Source organism: Notolepis coatsorum, assembly GCF_963971535.1.
Source record: "Notolepis coatsorum genome assembly, chromosome: 1".
Taxonomy (NCBI): domain Eukaryota; kingdom Metazoa; phylum Chordata; class Actinopteri; order Aulopiformes; family Paralepididae; genus Notolepis; species Notolepis coatsorum.
Genome location: NC_140165.1, coordinates 158,278,079 through 158,295,177, shown reverse-complemented (window position 1 = coordinate 158,295,177; position 17,099 = coordinate 158,278,079). Strand labels below are relative to the sequence as shown.

Here is a 17,099-nt window from a genome sequence, read left to right as displayed (position 1 = left end):
TAACGGAGTATAGAGAGAGGCACATAACGGAGTATAGAGAGGCACATAACGGGGTATAGAGAGAGGCACATAACGGAGTATAGAGAGAGGCACATAACGGAGTATAGAGAGAGGCACATAACGGAGTATAGAGAGAGGCACATAACGGAGTATAGAGAGAGGCGCATAACGGAGTATAGAGAGAGGCACATAACGGAGTATAGAGAGGCACATAACGGGGTATAGAGAGAGGCACATAACGGAGTATAGAGAGAGGCACATAACGGAGTATAGAGAGAGGCACATAACGGAGTATAGAGAGAGGCACATAACGGAGTATAGAGAGAGGCAGATAACGGAGTATAGAGAGAGGCACATAACGGGGTATAGAGAGAGGCAGATAACGGAGTATAGAGAGAGGCGCATAGCGGAGTATAGAGAGAGGCACATAACGGAGTATAGAGAGAGGCACATAACGGAGTATAGAGAGAGGCACATAACGGAGTATAGAGAGAGGCACATAACGGAGTATAGAGAGAGGCAGATAACGGAGTATAGAGAGAGGCACATAACGGAGTATAGAGAGAGGCACATAGCGGGGTATAGAGAGAGGCACATAACGGAGTATAGAGAGAGGCGCATAACGGAGTATAGAGAGAGGCACATAAGGGAGTATAGAGAGAGGCACATAACGGAGTATAGAGAGAGGCACATAACGGAGTATAGAGAGAGGCAGATAACGGAGTATAGAGAGAGGCGCATAGCGGAGTATAGAGAGAGGCACATAACGGAGTATAGAGAGAGGCACATAACGGAGTATAGAGAGAGGCACATAACGGAGTATAGAGAGAGGCACATAACGGAGTATAGAGAGAGGCAGATAACGGAGTATAGAGAGAGGCGCATAGCGGAGTATAGAGAGAGGCACATAACGGAGTATAGAGAGAGGCACATAACGGAGTATAGAGAGAGGCACATAGCGGAGTATAGAGAGAGGCACATAACGGGGTATAGAGAGGCACATAACGGAGTATAGAGAGAGGCACATAACGGAGTATAGAGAGAGGCGCATAACGGGGTATAGAGAGAGGCGCATAACGGGGTATAGAGAGAGGCGCATAACGGGGTATAGAGAGAGGCACATAACGGGGTATAGAGAGAGGCACATAACGGGGTATAGAGAGAGGCACATAACGGGGTATAGAGAGAGGCACATAACGGAGTATAGAGAGAGGCACATAACGGAGTATAGAGAGAGGCGCATAACGGAGTATAGAGAGAGGCACATAAGGGAGTATAGAGAGAGGCACATAACGGAGTATAGAGAGAGGCACATAACGGAGTATAGAGAGAGGCACATAACGGGGTATAGAGAGAGGCACATAACGGAGTATAGAGAGAGGCACATAACGGAGTATAGAGAGAGGCACATAACGGAGTATAGAGAGAGGCGCATAACGGAGTATAGAGAGAGGCACATAGCGGAGTATATAGAGAGGCACATAACGGAGTATAGAGAGAGGCACATAAGGGAGTATAGAGAGAGGCACATAACGGAGTATAGAGAGAGGCACATAGCGGGGTATAGAGAGAGGCACATAAGGGAGTATAGAGAGAGGCACATAACGGAGTATAGAGAGAGGCACATAGCGGGGTATAGAGAGAGGCACATAAGGGAGTATAGAGAGAGGCACATAACGGAGTATAGAGAGAGGCACATAGCGGGGTATAGAGAGAGGCACATAACGGAGTATAGAGAGAGGCACATAACGGAGTATAGAGAGAGGCACATAGCGGGGTATAGAGAGAGGCACATAACGGAGTATAGAGAGAGGCACATAACGGAGTATAGAGAGAGGCACATAACGGAGTATAGAGAGGCGCATAACGGAGTATAGAGAGAGGCACATAGCGGAGTATATAGAGAGGCACATAACGGGGTATAGAGAGAGGCACATAGCGGAGTATAGAGAGAGGCACATAGCGGAGTATAGAGAGAGGCACATAGCGGAGTATAGAGAGAGGCACATAACGGAGTATAGAGAGAGGCACATAACGGAGTATAGAGAGGCACATAGCGGAGTATAGAGAGAGGCGCATAGCGGAGTATAGAGAGAGGCACATAACGGAGTATAGAGAGAGGCGCATAGCGGGGTATAGAGAGGCACATAACGGAGTATAGAGAGAGGCAGATAACGGAGTATAGAGAGAGGCACATAACGGAGTATAGAGAGAGGCACATAACGGAGTATAGAGAGGCACATAGCGGAGTATAGAGAGAGGCACATAGCGGAGTATAGAGAGAGGCACATAACGGAGTATAGAGAGAGGCACATAACGGAGTATAGAGAGGCACATAGCGGAGTATAGAGAGAGGCGCATAGCGGAGTATAGAGAGAGGCACATAACGGAGTATAGAGAGAGGCGCATAGCGGAGTATAGAGAGAGGCACATAACGGAGTATAGAGAGAGGCACATAGCGGAGTATAGAGAGAGGCACATAGCGGAGTATAGAGAGAGGCGCATAACGGAGTATAGAGAGAGGCACATAACGGAGTATAGAGAGAGGCACATAGTGGAGTATAGAGAGAGGCACATAGCGGAGTATAGAGAGAGGCACATAGCGGGGTATAGAGAGAGGCCCATAGCGGGGTATAGAGAGAGGCACATAACGGAGTATAGAGAGAGGCACATAGCGGAGTATAGAGAGAGGCACATAGCGGAGTATAGAGAGAGGCGCATAACGGAGTATAGAGAGAGGCACATAACGGGGTATAGAGAGAGGCACATAACGGAGTATAGAGAGAGGCGCATAACGGAGTATAGAGAGAGGCACATAACGGAGTATAGAGAGAGGCACATAACGGAGTATAGAGAGAGGCGCATAGCGGAGTATATAGAGAGGCACATAGCGGAGTATAGAGAGAGGCACATAACGGGGTATAGAGAGAGGCACATAGCGGGGTATAGAGAGAGGCACATAACGGAGTATAGAGAGGCACATAACGGGGTATAGAGAGAGGCACATAGCGGAGTATAGAGAGAGGCACATAGCGGAGTATAGAGAGAGGCACATAAGGGAGTATAGAGAGAGGCACATAGCGGGGTATAGAGAGAGGCACATAACGGAGTATAGAGAGAGGCACATAACGGAGTATAGAGAGAGGCACATAACGGAGTATAGAGAGAGGCACATAGCGGGGTATAGAGAGAGGCACATAACGGAGTATAGAGAGAGGCACATAACGGAGTATAGAGAGAGGCACATAACGGGGTATAGAGAGAGGCACATAGCGGGGTATAGAGAGAGGCACATAACGGAGTATAGAGAGAGGCACATAACGGAGTATAGAGAGAGGCACATAACGGAGTATAGAGAGAGGCACATAACGGGGTATAGAGAGAGGCACATAACGGGGTATAGAGAGAGGCACATAAGGGAGTATAGAGAGAGGCACATAAGGGAGTATAGAGAGAGGCACATAGCGGAGTATAGAGAGAGGCACATAACGGAGTATAGAGAGGCACATAACGGAGTATAGAGAGAGGCAGATAGTGGAGTATAGAGAGAGGCACATAAGGGAGTATAGAGAGAGGCACATAACGGAGTATAGAGAGGCACATAACGGAGTATAGAGAGGCACATAACGGAGTATAGAGAGGCACATAACGGAGTATAGAGAGAGGCAGATAATGGAGTATAGAGAGAGGCACATAACGGGGTATAGAGAGAGGCCCATAACGGAGTATAGAGAGAGGCACATAACGGAGTATAGAGAGGCACATAACGGAGTATAGAGAGAGGCACATAACGGAGTATAGAGAGAGGCACATAACGGGGTATAGAGAGAGGCACATAAGGGAGTATAGAGAGAGGCGCATAGCGGAGTATAGAGAGAGGCACATAAGGGAGTATAGAGAGAGGCACATAACGGAGTATAGAGAGAGGCACATAACGGAGTATAGAGAGAGGCACATAGCGGAGTATAGAGAGAGGCACATAACGGGGTATAGAGAGAGGCACATAGCGGGGTATAGAGAGAGGCACATAACGGAGTATAGAGAGAGGCACATAGCGGAGTATAGAGAGAGGCACATAACGGAGTATAGAGAGAGGCACATAACGGAGTATAGAGAGAGGCGCATAGCGGAGTATAGAGAGAGGCACATAGCGGGGTATAGAGAGAGGCACATAACGGAGTATAGAGAGAGGCACATAACGGGGTATAGAGAGAGGCACATAACGGGGTATAGAGAGAGGCACATAGCGGAGTATAGAGAGAGGCACATAACGGAGTATAGAGAGAGGCACATAACGGAGTATAGAGAGAGGCACATAACGGAGTATAGAGAGAGGCACATAACGGAGTATATAGAGAGGCAGATAGTGGAGTATAGAGAGAGGCACATAAGGGAGTATAGAGAGAGGCAGATAATGGAGTATAGAGAGAGGCACATAACGGGGTATAGAGAGAGGCCCATAACGGAGTATAGAGAGAGGCACATAACGGAGTATAGAGAGAGGCACATAACGGAGTATAGAGAGAGGCACATAACGGAGTATAGAGAGAGGCCCATAACGGAGTATAGAGAGAGGCACATAACGGAGTATAGAGAGAGGCACATAACGGGGTATAGAGAGGCACATAACGGGGTATAGAGAGAGGCACATAACGGGGTATAGAGAGGCACATAACGGGGTATAGAGAGAGGCACATAACGGAGTATAGAGAGAGGCACATAACGGAGTATAGAGAGAGGCACATAACGGAGTATAGAGAGAGGCACATAGTGGAGTATAGAGAGAGGCACATAACGGAGTATAGAGAGAGGCACATAACGGAGTATAGAGAGAGGCACATAGTGGAGTATAGAGAGAGGCGCATAACGGAGTATAGAGAGAGGCGCATAGCGGAGTATAGAGAGAGGCACATAACGGAGTATAGAGAGAGGCACATAACGGAGTATAGAGAGAGGCACATAACGGAGTATAGAGAGAGGCACATAGTGGAGTATAGAGAGAGGCACATAACGGGGTATAGAGAGAGGCACATAACGGAGTATAGAGAGGCACATAGCGGAGTATAGAGAGAGGCACATAGCGGAGTATAGAGAGAGGCAGATAGTGGAGTATAGAGAGAGGCACATAGCGGAGTATAGAGAGAGGCACATAGCGGAGTATAGAGAGAGGCACATAGCGGAGTATAGAGAGAGGCACATAGCGGAGTATAGAGAGAGGCACATAACGGAGTATAGAGAGAGGCACATAGCGGAGTATAGAGAGAGGCACATAACGGAGTATAGAGAGAGGCACATAGCGGAGTATAGAGAGAGGCACATAACGGAGTATAGAGAGAGGCACATAACGGAGTATAGAGAGAGGCACATAACGGAGTATAGAGAGAGGCACATAACGGAGTATAGAGAGAGGCACATAACGGAGTATAGAGAGAGGCACATAACGGAGTATAGAGAGAGGCACATAGTGGAGTATAGAGAGAGGCACATAACGGGGTATAGAGAGAGGCACATAACGGAGTATAGAGAGAGGCGCATAACGGGGTATAGAGAGAGGCACATAACGGAGTATAGAGAGAGGCACATAACGGAGTATAGAGAGAGGCACATAGCGGAGTATAGAGAGAGGCACATAGCGGAGTATAGAGAGGCACATAACGGAGTATAGAGAGAGGCAGATAGTGGAGTATAGAGAGAGGCACATAGCGGAGTATAGAGAGAGGCACATAGCGGAGTATAGAGAGAGGCACATAGCGGAGTATAGAGAGGCACATAACGGAGTATAGAGAGAGGCAGATAGTGGAGTATAGAGAGAGGCACATAACGGAGTATAGAGAGAGGCACATAACGGAGTATAGAGAGAGGCAGATAGTGGAGTATAGAGAGAGGCACATAGCGGAGTATAGAGAGAGGCACATAACGGAGTATAGAGAGAGGCACATAACGGAGTATAGAGAGAGGCAGATAGTGGAGTATAGAGAGAGGCACATAACGGGGTATAGAGAGAGGCAGATAACGGAGTATAGAGAGAGGCACATAGTGGAGTATAGAGAGAGGCGCATAACGGAGTATAGAGAGAGGCGCATAACGGAGTATAGAGAGAGGCGCATAGTGGAGTATAGAGAGAGGCACATAACGGGGTATAGAGAGAGGCACATAGCGGAGTATAGAGAGAGGCACATAACGGGGTATAGAGAGGCACATAACGGAGTATAGAGAGAGGCACATAACGGAGTATAGAGAGAGGCACATAGCGGAGTATAGAGAGGCGCATAGCGGGGTATAGAGAGAGGCACATAACGGAGTATAGAGGTTCAATCTAGTGTTTTTTATTTAACGTTCCGCTGTGATCACTTTTTCCTCTAACAGAATAATTTGTTTATTTTGTGATACAAAAGACACACAGTCACACACACACACACACAGTCTTACTTGGCCATGCGTGAATCTGTGACGACCATGGCTCTGCTGAACACCACCCTCAGATCCACTGGTTCCAGGATGTGGAGAGATGACTCTTTCAGCTTACGGGCCTTCTTCCAGTCTCCATCTGATACACACGTGCACAACACACACACACACAACACACGCACACACATACATGCACATGCACACACACACAGAAACACAAAAATAAATGTTTCATGTAACCAGTTGGAAATGGTTTAAAAAGTCTAGTCTAAAAGTCTATAGTGTTTCCCACTGGTTGAGAGTTTACTTGTAGTGGTGGATGGTGTGGCGTGTGACACTAGGGATGATATATAAATAAATCAATATCTTCCTAAGTAGGCCTACTGCCTATGTATGTATTATCTGTTTGTTCTGTTTGTTCTGTGTGTGTGTGTGTGTGTGTGTGTGTGTGTGTGTGTGTGTGTGTGTGTGTGTGTGTGTGTGTGTGTGTGTGTGTGTGTGTGTGTGTGTGTGTGTGTGTGTGTGTGTGGTCGTACCTGGTTTGCTGTAGAGGAGCTGTAGACTGGTGAGCTGGATGTCAAAGCTGTCATAGGCTCTGGACATTATGTCCTCTATGGTGCTGTGACCCACAGACAGCTGAGGCAGGTCCTTCCTGTCCTGGCTCGACATCTGGAAGAACAACACCAGTACTATAGCTGTACACAGTCTGAGAACAACACCAGTACTATAGCTGGGCCCTATTCCCTGTACCTGGTTCAACTAAGTCGACCAAAAGTCCCATTATCCAGATTCAATTAACCCGATGTTTCAATCCAGGCTTTCCCTGTTCCTCGAACGCTGATTCAGTCTTGTTAATTCGAACCAGACTTGATACTCAGGATAATTGCGTGTGGCTGCCTCACCTGAAAAGACAGCAGGTGTCGATCGCAGAAATCCTGATTTTCTAACGGCATTGATTGATTGATTTAAAACTTTATTAACAGATTGCAGAATGGGTACAATACAGTACGGCTCAACAGCCTCGCAGACAAGTTAAATGCATAATCTATAGGCACATTTTAAGTCCCTCATTACTCCAATCAATCAGATTATATTTCTTTAAATGTGCCTGCTGGCAGTAGGCTTAATGGAATGAATAATCGAATGAGATCTTGCTAGCGAAAATAATTAGTTATAATTATAATAACTCTTTCAGAATAAGTAGATACAAACAAGCCCAAAGAGTATCTAATTGATACAAAATAAGGATCTGTACTGTATGCGCTCGGCTTAGGTATCATGTACTTTATATATAAATACATGGTTCCCAAAGTTTTCAACGCGCGACCCCCGAAATAACGTGTCAGAGAGGCTTGGAGGCTATACAGTTTCACTATTAATCAGGTTTTAATCTGTTTCGGACGTCATCCATACATGCATTGAATTGATTAACCTTTGGTTTATACCAGTGACACCTCATGTTCACCATCAGATAACAGTGCTTGAACAGATAAATGCATTTTCTCAAATTAATTCATCAAAACGTCAAAGGCTCATTCAATTTCTCAAATCCGTCAAACAGCGCATCTAATCAGACATTTTAATCCCAGTTACAATATCACAATAACGTGCGAGTGACAGTGATACAATTCAACAATCCACAGATTCAGATTCCTCGTAATTAATATCCACAGTCCACACATAAAGACGCTTCAATTTATGCTTGAATGAAACACAATCCGGGCGCTCCGTTAAGCAAATACATCAACAGCGAAGAATATGAAACTAATCAGAGCCAAACGCCCGATAGGTTTCATTCATTAAAAATATCCCAGCGGCAGGGCTGTACGTTAACTTTTTTTGCACATAGCACTGGTTCTACAGAGGTTGATAGTTTTGTAGCACAGGCCAAAATCTTGTAGCACAAGTATAAAACGTGTTATATTTGTAACAGTCACAAATGTGCCTATTGTATTTGTGTTATTTAGTTGCAGTGCCATGTTTGGCTGTCATTTTCATGCTGACAAGTTGACGTCACACAGCCAGACACGTTACGTGTAAGGAATTATGGGATTTGGTGTTGGGTGTATGGACTCTACTAGGGGTGGGAATCACCAGTTTCATCACGATACGATATCGATTCTTTGGACAACGATACGATGAGATGATATCATAAGCCCGTTTAACACAATCAGTAACATTTAGATCAACTCAAAAAAGGTAACGAAAATATAATTTGAAAAAAAATATTTGAGCTCTTCCAGACATTTAAATGAAAAACTATTTATTGTTTTTAATACAAATAGACTTCCTGTTCACTATAAAGTGCCACGTTTTGATATATTGAGCTTTAAACTAATTACTAAATTAAACTAAAAAAGTAATTTTTTTTGGAACACGCAACCTAAAACCCCTTCCTCTCCCAAACCGTTCCTGCAATTGTTTTATGTTGCATGATGATCATGCATACATTTATTATGTATTGTATTTTTTATGTTTAAATATCAACATTATCTGTCCACCCTCAGTACATTTACTATCAATATAATATACTCGTCTGACTTCATATCTTTTCAAATGCACACACACAGAAGGGAGAATGCTCCCCCCCCCCCTCCTTCCCAGTCCCCACTCTGCTGTTCTCTATCGCTCTGAACAGGGTTTTAGGGTTTTACTCTTATTATTTTTCTTATATTCTTGCTTACCTGTCTGTTAAGAGAACAATAAGAAAAGCCACCGCCACATTCATCAAGCCGTTCTTAACACTTTAACTGCCACACACGAGATATCTCGGGTTTATTAATATGTGGTTGAAAGCCACTCACGAGATTTCTCAGATTTTTATTTATTTTTTTAGCGATCTGAAATCATATTGCATCACGCGAGCCTACCCGAGTATACCCGAGCACCGCCGGCGATCATATGTGGAAAAAAGCGCCCCCTATCGTCTCCCAGATGACATAAGGGATTTTGGAATGGACTCAATGAAAATGAATGGGGGAAAAAATACGGTACTCCACATTTTCCAGTCCACTGATCCAGCCGGGGTTACCACAGTTCATTCTGGAGCCTCTGAGACGCGCGGAATCATGTACTGCACTGTACACACGGTGGATCTATACACTTATCGATTTTTTCGAATGGTGATCAGGAATTGGAATATACCAGTTGGATACCATCTGATGTCAGGTAAGGAATCTATGTTATCAGTGTTAGGATAATCAGACTAATTTTGATGAAGTTATAAGCTGTTTTGTGAAATGGGCTCTTTCGGTTTCACTGTAAAAGTCCAAGAGGAAATCAACGCGGCGATTATCCGTGCGCGGCCCGAATGTGCTTGCGTGCACGTATAATATTGATCATCTAGCGTTTATTTGAAAACGATTCATAAATAGGCAGACGAATATCAACGTTGTGGAATATTCCAGTAAAAGACGATTTTCATAGAATGGTCCAGAATGAACTGTTATTTATCTCAAAACGAGTGCTTTTCTAAATGCTCTGCAACGGAAATGAAGCGATAAAAAACCAATCTGCCTTGACAGCACTGACTGGAAAATAGTCTTTGATAAGCGACGGGCAGATTAGACACATAGCCATAATTTAAAACATAGATTAGGCGATATTAACGTTAACATTGAAGTGGGTGGCATCAAGGGGGTAAAAAGGAAAACCCAGCGTGGCACTCAAAGTGTTAAAGTCCAAATCTGTGCGTACCCAGGAGATTTGAATGGTGAATTCCACTCATTCTAAACTGGATGCGCTCTCTTGCGTAAGGCATTTGCATACAGAGACACGCCTCGCGGGCTCATTATAATACGAGAGCCGTGGGTCTGCATTGTATAGAGCGGATCCCCTGGCCGTATTCAAGCGCTGGAGCGCTTTGCGATGGATCAAAATTAGATAGGAATCAAATGTATTGTCATCCTGATGAATTGAAAATGGGGGACCCTGATGTAAACAAGACGAAAGTCTTTCTCTGGTCTGCATCCCCTTAACAATTGTGTGTATTGAGCTGTACTGTATTGTACCCATTCTGCAATCTGTTAATAAAGTTTTCAATCAATCAATCAATCAATCAATCATACAGCACCTATAGCTATATAATGGAATAGACTATATTAATATAGTAGTAATATAGTTAGCTAGTTGCGCGCTTCTGGCCACCTCCCGCAGTGCGCGCATACACACGTACTGTATACAGTACGTGCAAAATAAATCGTTCCAGCAAAGTACTGTAGGCTTTGTCAATATACTGAACGACTGTGCGTTGTCAAGAGCCAATCGCACAGGTTGCCTCATCTCATCTGGCTCTGCAAATAGATCTAGAGTCTGAATATCTCCGCATATATAGCCTGCTGATGATCTCTCTCAAGTCAAATCCATTCTGAGAACGGAATGCAGTGCCCGCGACGCGGGTCTTGATTGATTGATTGAAAATCTTATTAACAGATTGCAGAATGGGTACAATACAGTACAGCTCAATACACACAATTGTTAAGGGGATGCATACCAGAGAAAGACTTTCGTCTTGTTTACATCAGGGTTCCCCATTTTCAATTAATCATAACATATGACATACATGACATACAGATATAGACAGTACTGCTACATCTATACATTTATGACATACCAGATTTACAAATACAGTACTGTTTGTGATACAAAAAGAGTAAAAAAAAAAGATAGTATATACATTTGACGAAGAAACTGTACATTGGAGGAGGTGGGGGGGGGGGGGGGGTTGGGTAGGTGGGGTGCGGTGTGGGGAACTGTGCATTGGAGGTGGTTGGGTGGGTGGGGTGGGGTGGGGGGGGATGGGTAGGCGGGGTGGGGGTAGCCGTACATTGGATTATCGACTAAACCTTACTTGGTCCAAGAAGAGGGTCTCATGTATTACTGGGTTTAAGTCAGTTGTTTATTTATTTATGTTTTACTGTTTGCATACGAGGTGGTCCGCAAATGTTCTTGATAACAATCTACAGAAGTTTGGGAACCACTGATATAGACGATCTCTAAATATGCGTTCTATGCTACGTATATAGTACTGCATATCTGTATGTCATGTCATAAATGTCAAGATATATATCTGTATATCTGTATGTTGTGTATGTCATAAATGTCATTATGAATTGAAAATGGGGGACCCTGATGTAAACAAGACGAAAGTCTTTCTCTGGTCTGCATCCCCTTAACAATTGTGTGTATTGAGCTGTACTGTATTGTACCCATTCTGCAATCTGTTAATAAAATCTTCAATCAATCAATGGCCTGGGCGGCCAGAGCATAACTGTTCTAACAGTAATATATAATCCATTTCAGACAGACCGCACGCAATAAGTTATAATAATAATAATTATTATTATTGAAAAGTTCTGTATTTTTAAAGTCGTATTTGGGAGCAATTAACCAATGGTATGCTTTTTTATTTTGGGTAAGAGTTTCTTATTTCGGTAAGAGTGCTCTCGACCACTCTTATAATTGGTTCTTGCTTGAGAAAAAAGCAACAATAAGAAAACATTGCTGAATCCCAGGTAGTTAAGAACGAAATCTGTTCTTATATCGCTTCATGCATGAGGCCCATTGTGTGTCACGACGCAACGCTGTATCCATATAACTATGACGTGCATAATTTAGGACAAAGTAAATCTATAGGCTGAATATGATTCATTATCAGCATTTAAGGTATATTATTTTACATTTCAAAAGCCCCCTCTAGAAGAACGAAGCACAAAAACATAATTCAGAATGGGATCTAGACTGAGATTATTTCAGGAAGGGAGCTGGCATTTCTTTGCGAGGGTGTGGCCATGCAGGTTATCGAGCTAACTGAACTAAACCCTGCTCTGGAGCAGGTTAAAACTTTTTGATATGTTGCCATGGTGATTTAGACAATCGCAAGTCGGGGAACGGAAAGGTCTGGCTTAAGTCAAGCTATCCTGAAAATTATCCGGCTAACTCAGTTAGCCAGGTACGAGGAACAGGGCCCTGTACACAGTCTGAGAACAACACCAATACTATACAGTCTACATGTTTCAGTCTGATCTCAGTCTACATGTTTATAAACTCAGTTTGATCTCTCAGTCTACATGTTTATAAACCCAGTCTTATCCGTCAGTCTAGAGGTCTATAGACTCAACCCACGCGAGGTTCCCTCTCCTACCTTGAAGTGTCCGAGGTCCAGCAGCATGATGTTCTGCGTGGCGTCATAGAAGCCTGTCTGAGGAACGATGACGTAGGAAGCCATCAGGTTCACGTTCAGATCCAGAACCTTCTGGGTCTCGATCACATACATCAGACCTAGAACACACAACAGCAAGGTTCTAACCAGGGAATGTTTCACAATTTCACCAAGAGATAGAGGCCTTGCCCATTTTACCTCCATGTTAGACGAGACCACGCCCTGCTATGTGCAAAACAGCATTTGCTGCATATGTTTTATTACTAGATGGTGTAAAGAGGTTGGATGGTGTAAAGAGGTTGGATGGTATAAAGAGGTTGGATGGTATAAAGAAGTTGGATGGTATAAAGAGGTTGGATGGTGTAAAGAGGTTGGAGAGTTGCGACAGAACAATAATAGCCTGGGCCCTCATTTATCAATAATGCGTAGAAAGTGTTCTATTTTCGCACGGAACTTAGAATGTCTCTACGCACAGAAAAATTGGGATTTATCAACCGTGCGTGCACAGGTTGTACGCACACTCCGTAAATACCATTGTTCTTACCGTCTATGCTCGTGCATGATTATCCATATATGGTAATGATGGGATGTGAAATAATGGACTAAGCCGAGCGAACTATGAGAAACTTCACAGAGCGAGATTGATCACAGAGGTCTAGCTGAGGAGGAGGGAGCGTGTAGACTATCTTCGGTGCCAAGGATGTTGACTGACCCAGTCCTGCTACAGAACCAGCACATTGACAGAAATAAATGACAAGCTGACCCGACATTAAGCACTGTAATGACTGAAATGAACGAGTCGCTGAAGCACACTGTATGTGCAACCCAATGGAGAATACAAACTCGTAACCACTATTTTTCGCTTGCGTTTTCCATATACTGCAAATAAAATGCCTTTTTTCGTTGTTTTTTTCAAGTTAGATTAACACATTGACCGCCGGGGGTTGTGCCCATCTTATACCCCTCTCTCTGCCACCGTTAACACTATGGTCGCCAAAACCGCCGTACCACGTCTTTCCTCGCCATGCTCATTCTGCCAAAGACGCCGTACCACGTCTTTGATATCAATATTTAAAAAATCTGTGATCGAAATCATATTTCTCCCCCGGACACTTGAGATATACTGTTGATCCCCTCTCAACTCTCCAACGGTTCAAGAGCGCCATCTGGTGGCCGATCGGCAGATCGCCCAAAGCGGAAACAGGAAATGGAAGCTGGTGCTCATTTCAATTCGGTCCGATCACTCGGTAATAGTACCAGGACTCGAGCTAGACACAACGGATAGCAATCCGTTACCAATAACTCGATAAACAACATGATTTGGACGTATATACTATTATACAACCTGGAAATGGATCGCATATTTCTACATCCCATAATAGGAATATCTCTGCTCCACGCTCATCGCCCAACAGCCCGAGGAAGCTACGGTGAGATTCAGCGTTTTTTTTAATGTGTTCCATATAAACTGCTCTGATGATCATATCACCCACACTAGATGAATCATCTAACGTTGTCCACGGAATTATAAACGACCCCCCCCCCATCCGGTCAACATCAGATGATCAGTAGTAACTTCTAGAATCACGTCCATTTGAAATTTTTTATCTCGCGCAGATTCCTATCAAACTGTATTTGATCATCAATATAATGCATTTGGGGCTATAAATCACGTTCTGGAGAAAGCTGCAGAAAACGATAAAAACATACTTATACTTTAGACCGTATTTTAGTATGAATATGTGAATGAAAAAGTATAACGTTGCTACACCCTGAACAATAGATATAGGACGTTGAATGGGCCATAGTAATGTCAATTTAGCAATAGAATTAAAAAAGTTATAGCCCTGCAAAGAAGGGGAACTTCTCCATATTAAATAGGGCTGGCGGAGGATGGTAAATTATGAATTTAAGCCTGGCGATCAAAGTGTTAAAAGCCTATGGAGATGTTAACCTTCTTTGCAAGGCTATAACTTTTTAAATTGTATTGCTATATTGACATTACTATGGCCCATTCAACATCGATTATCTATCGTTCAGGATGTGGGAACGTTATACTTTTTCATTCATACATTGTTGTGTGTTAATACCTTCGAGAATATAAGTATGTTTTTAATATTTTCTGCTGTAATTCCAAAAACGCTAGTTATAGGCCCAAACACATGATAGATTATCGATTGGCGTTTCTTTCCCATACACGCTATATTAAAAAATTCAAATGTATATGATCGGTATACATTATGCTTCATCATGCGTGGAGGAAAGGGGGGGGGGTCGTTTATAATTCCTTGATCATCAGTAACGGCTTTATGTAGTGTGGGTGATATATTGATCAGATGGTTTGCAGTGAAATGAATAAACAATCGGGTTGAAAATAACGTTACTGTTCTCTTACCGTGGGCCGATGAGACTGGCGGTGAAAGATCCCAATTATTCGACGCCGATCGCCTAGGTCCATTTCCGGTTTGTATGGCGCAATAAACGCCCAAATCATATCGATTATTAAGTTTAGAAAGCGATCCATATGTACAATATTGTCTGTCAGGAGTCCCGTAGCGAGATGTGACTGCCGGAGGAATTTCCTCGATGCACCGATGACACTTCCGGTTTTTGCGAGAGTGTAACTCGCCCGACCATCCACCAGGCGGCGGTATTGAGCCGTTGCAGTCCCATCTAGGGTCCCGCTAGGGCATCGGGGGTTGGGTGGATGAATTATGAATGCCATAGCGAAAAAATTAAATATTGATCTCAAAAACGCTGTACAGCGATGTTGGCGGTCAACGCATGGCGGGCAATAACGCTAAAAAGCTATTTTGGCGACCAATGTGTTAAGACCTTGCAAGGGTAGACTTGGGGTAAAGGGTAAAACTGCTGTCTGATCCTCTTGACTGAATTGCTGCTTTCAGCAGGCCAACTCTGCGCTCTACAATGCCTATTGTGCGCGCCTGAGCCTGTGGTTTTGGTCGGAGTCATTATGGCTTCAGTGGATAATCCCGATCTGCATTTTAAGTGATGTTTTAATTACAGATACCCCACTAATAACATTACAATTGAATTAAATACAATTAGGCCTGAATGAGACTCCGGCGGCCGGCAACGACATTATCAGCCAAAATGCGCATTGCAGATTATCTGTACATTGACCGAGTGGAATCCCGTTCACTGAACTGGATTTGTTTATTGGTGGAGCTTTGAAAGCTACACGGGTACAGTCTATTGCTCCGATGATGTTGGGTAACCTGCCGTAAAATCCTCTCTTGGCCTCAGCCTGCTGTTATTATTGATATGGATATTGTATGTAGTTGGGGGTTAGGGAAATTACGACATCAAACACTGCGTTTTGTTCCACGCTCCAATTTGGGTCCCAAATTGCGGTACAAATCAAGGAGAATGTGTCTCGGGTAGCGGTATGTTCTCTCTCGGCAAATAGACTGCCCTATATCTCTGTAAAAATCTGAGCGCACACCGCGAGAAGTATTCCTATAATAATGAACCAGGCTGAATTCATTCGGAAATACCTATTCCAAATGCTATTTATAGGGGTTGACAATAACTACACTAATGTCGCTATTTTACAATTAACTATAATGAATTACGGGTCATACAGAACACGTCTGTGTTGAAACTAATGCATGAAAGTCCATCTCATGGTGCAGTCTTATTATTCTACCGCTGGGCGCCATGTACGCACGGTCTAAGCTGGGCGTCCCACACTTTCTTTAGAAATTATCGTACGCACGGTTTACGCACATATCTGTGCGTACGCACCATTGATAAATGAGGGCCCTGGTGTTTTACCTACTCAGACCACTGCACAAAACATTTGGCATTTACTTTTGAACGTTGTTACCAACGGTTACAGGCGGCCATGCTGGAAGAAAGAGGACTACATAAACACTGTGTGCAAGACATCTATAGGTGTGTGAGAAAATAAGTACAGTACAGACCCCTAATCACACATCCACATACATAAAACACACAACACCCTAATAATCACACATCCAAATACATAAAACACACAACACCCTAATCACACATCCACATACATAAAACACACAAGACCCTAATCACACAACACCCTAATCACACATCCACATACATAAAACACACAACACCCTAATCACACATCCACATACATAAACACAACACCCTAATCACACATCCACATTGTAGCAGAGTGGCCTATTGGCACTGCCCCTTTAAGACAGGCAGTCTAATTGCCATATAGGACTTAGCTGAGCTGATTGCAAGAAGTGGAGCAGAAGAAGTGGAGCAGAGCAAGTGGAGCAGAGCAAGGATGCAGAGCAAGGATGCAGAGCAGGAGAGAGGAGTGAAGTGAGAGCAAGGGAAATACAGAGACGAAACAGTGAGTTAAGAAGGCAAAGAACAAGTTGATTTGGAGGAAACGGTGACAGACTCCTCATGTATCCTGTGGCACACAACGTGGCCGATCAAAGAGAGTATCACCTGTAAAGAGAGGACACCAGTGCTGGCAAGTTAACCCCTTCCATGAACTGTCTCTTCAAACCCC

The 17,099-nt window shown here is 43.9% G+C and overlaps 1 protein-coding gene across 1 annotated transcript in view; it reads right to left on the bottom strand.

Annotated features, from left to right (window-relative positions):
* vps13a (vacuolar protein sorting 13 homolog A) overlaps positions 1 to 17,099 on the bottom strand; it is a 381,735-nt gene that overhangs the window by 219,354 nt on the left and 145,282 nt on the right. Inside the window, 3 exon segments of the mRNA XM_084308048.1 lie at positions 6,430 to 6,547; positions 6,945 to 7,077; positions 12,551 to 12,687. Of these exon segments, the coding sequence (XP_084164174.1) occupies positions 6,430 to 6,547; positions 6,945 to 7,077; positions 12,551 to 12,687 (388 nt within the window).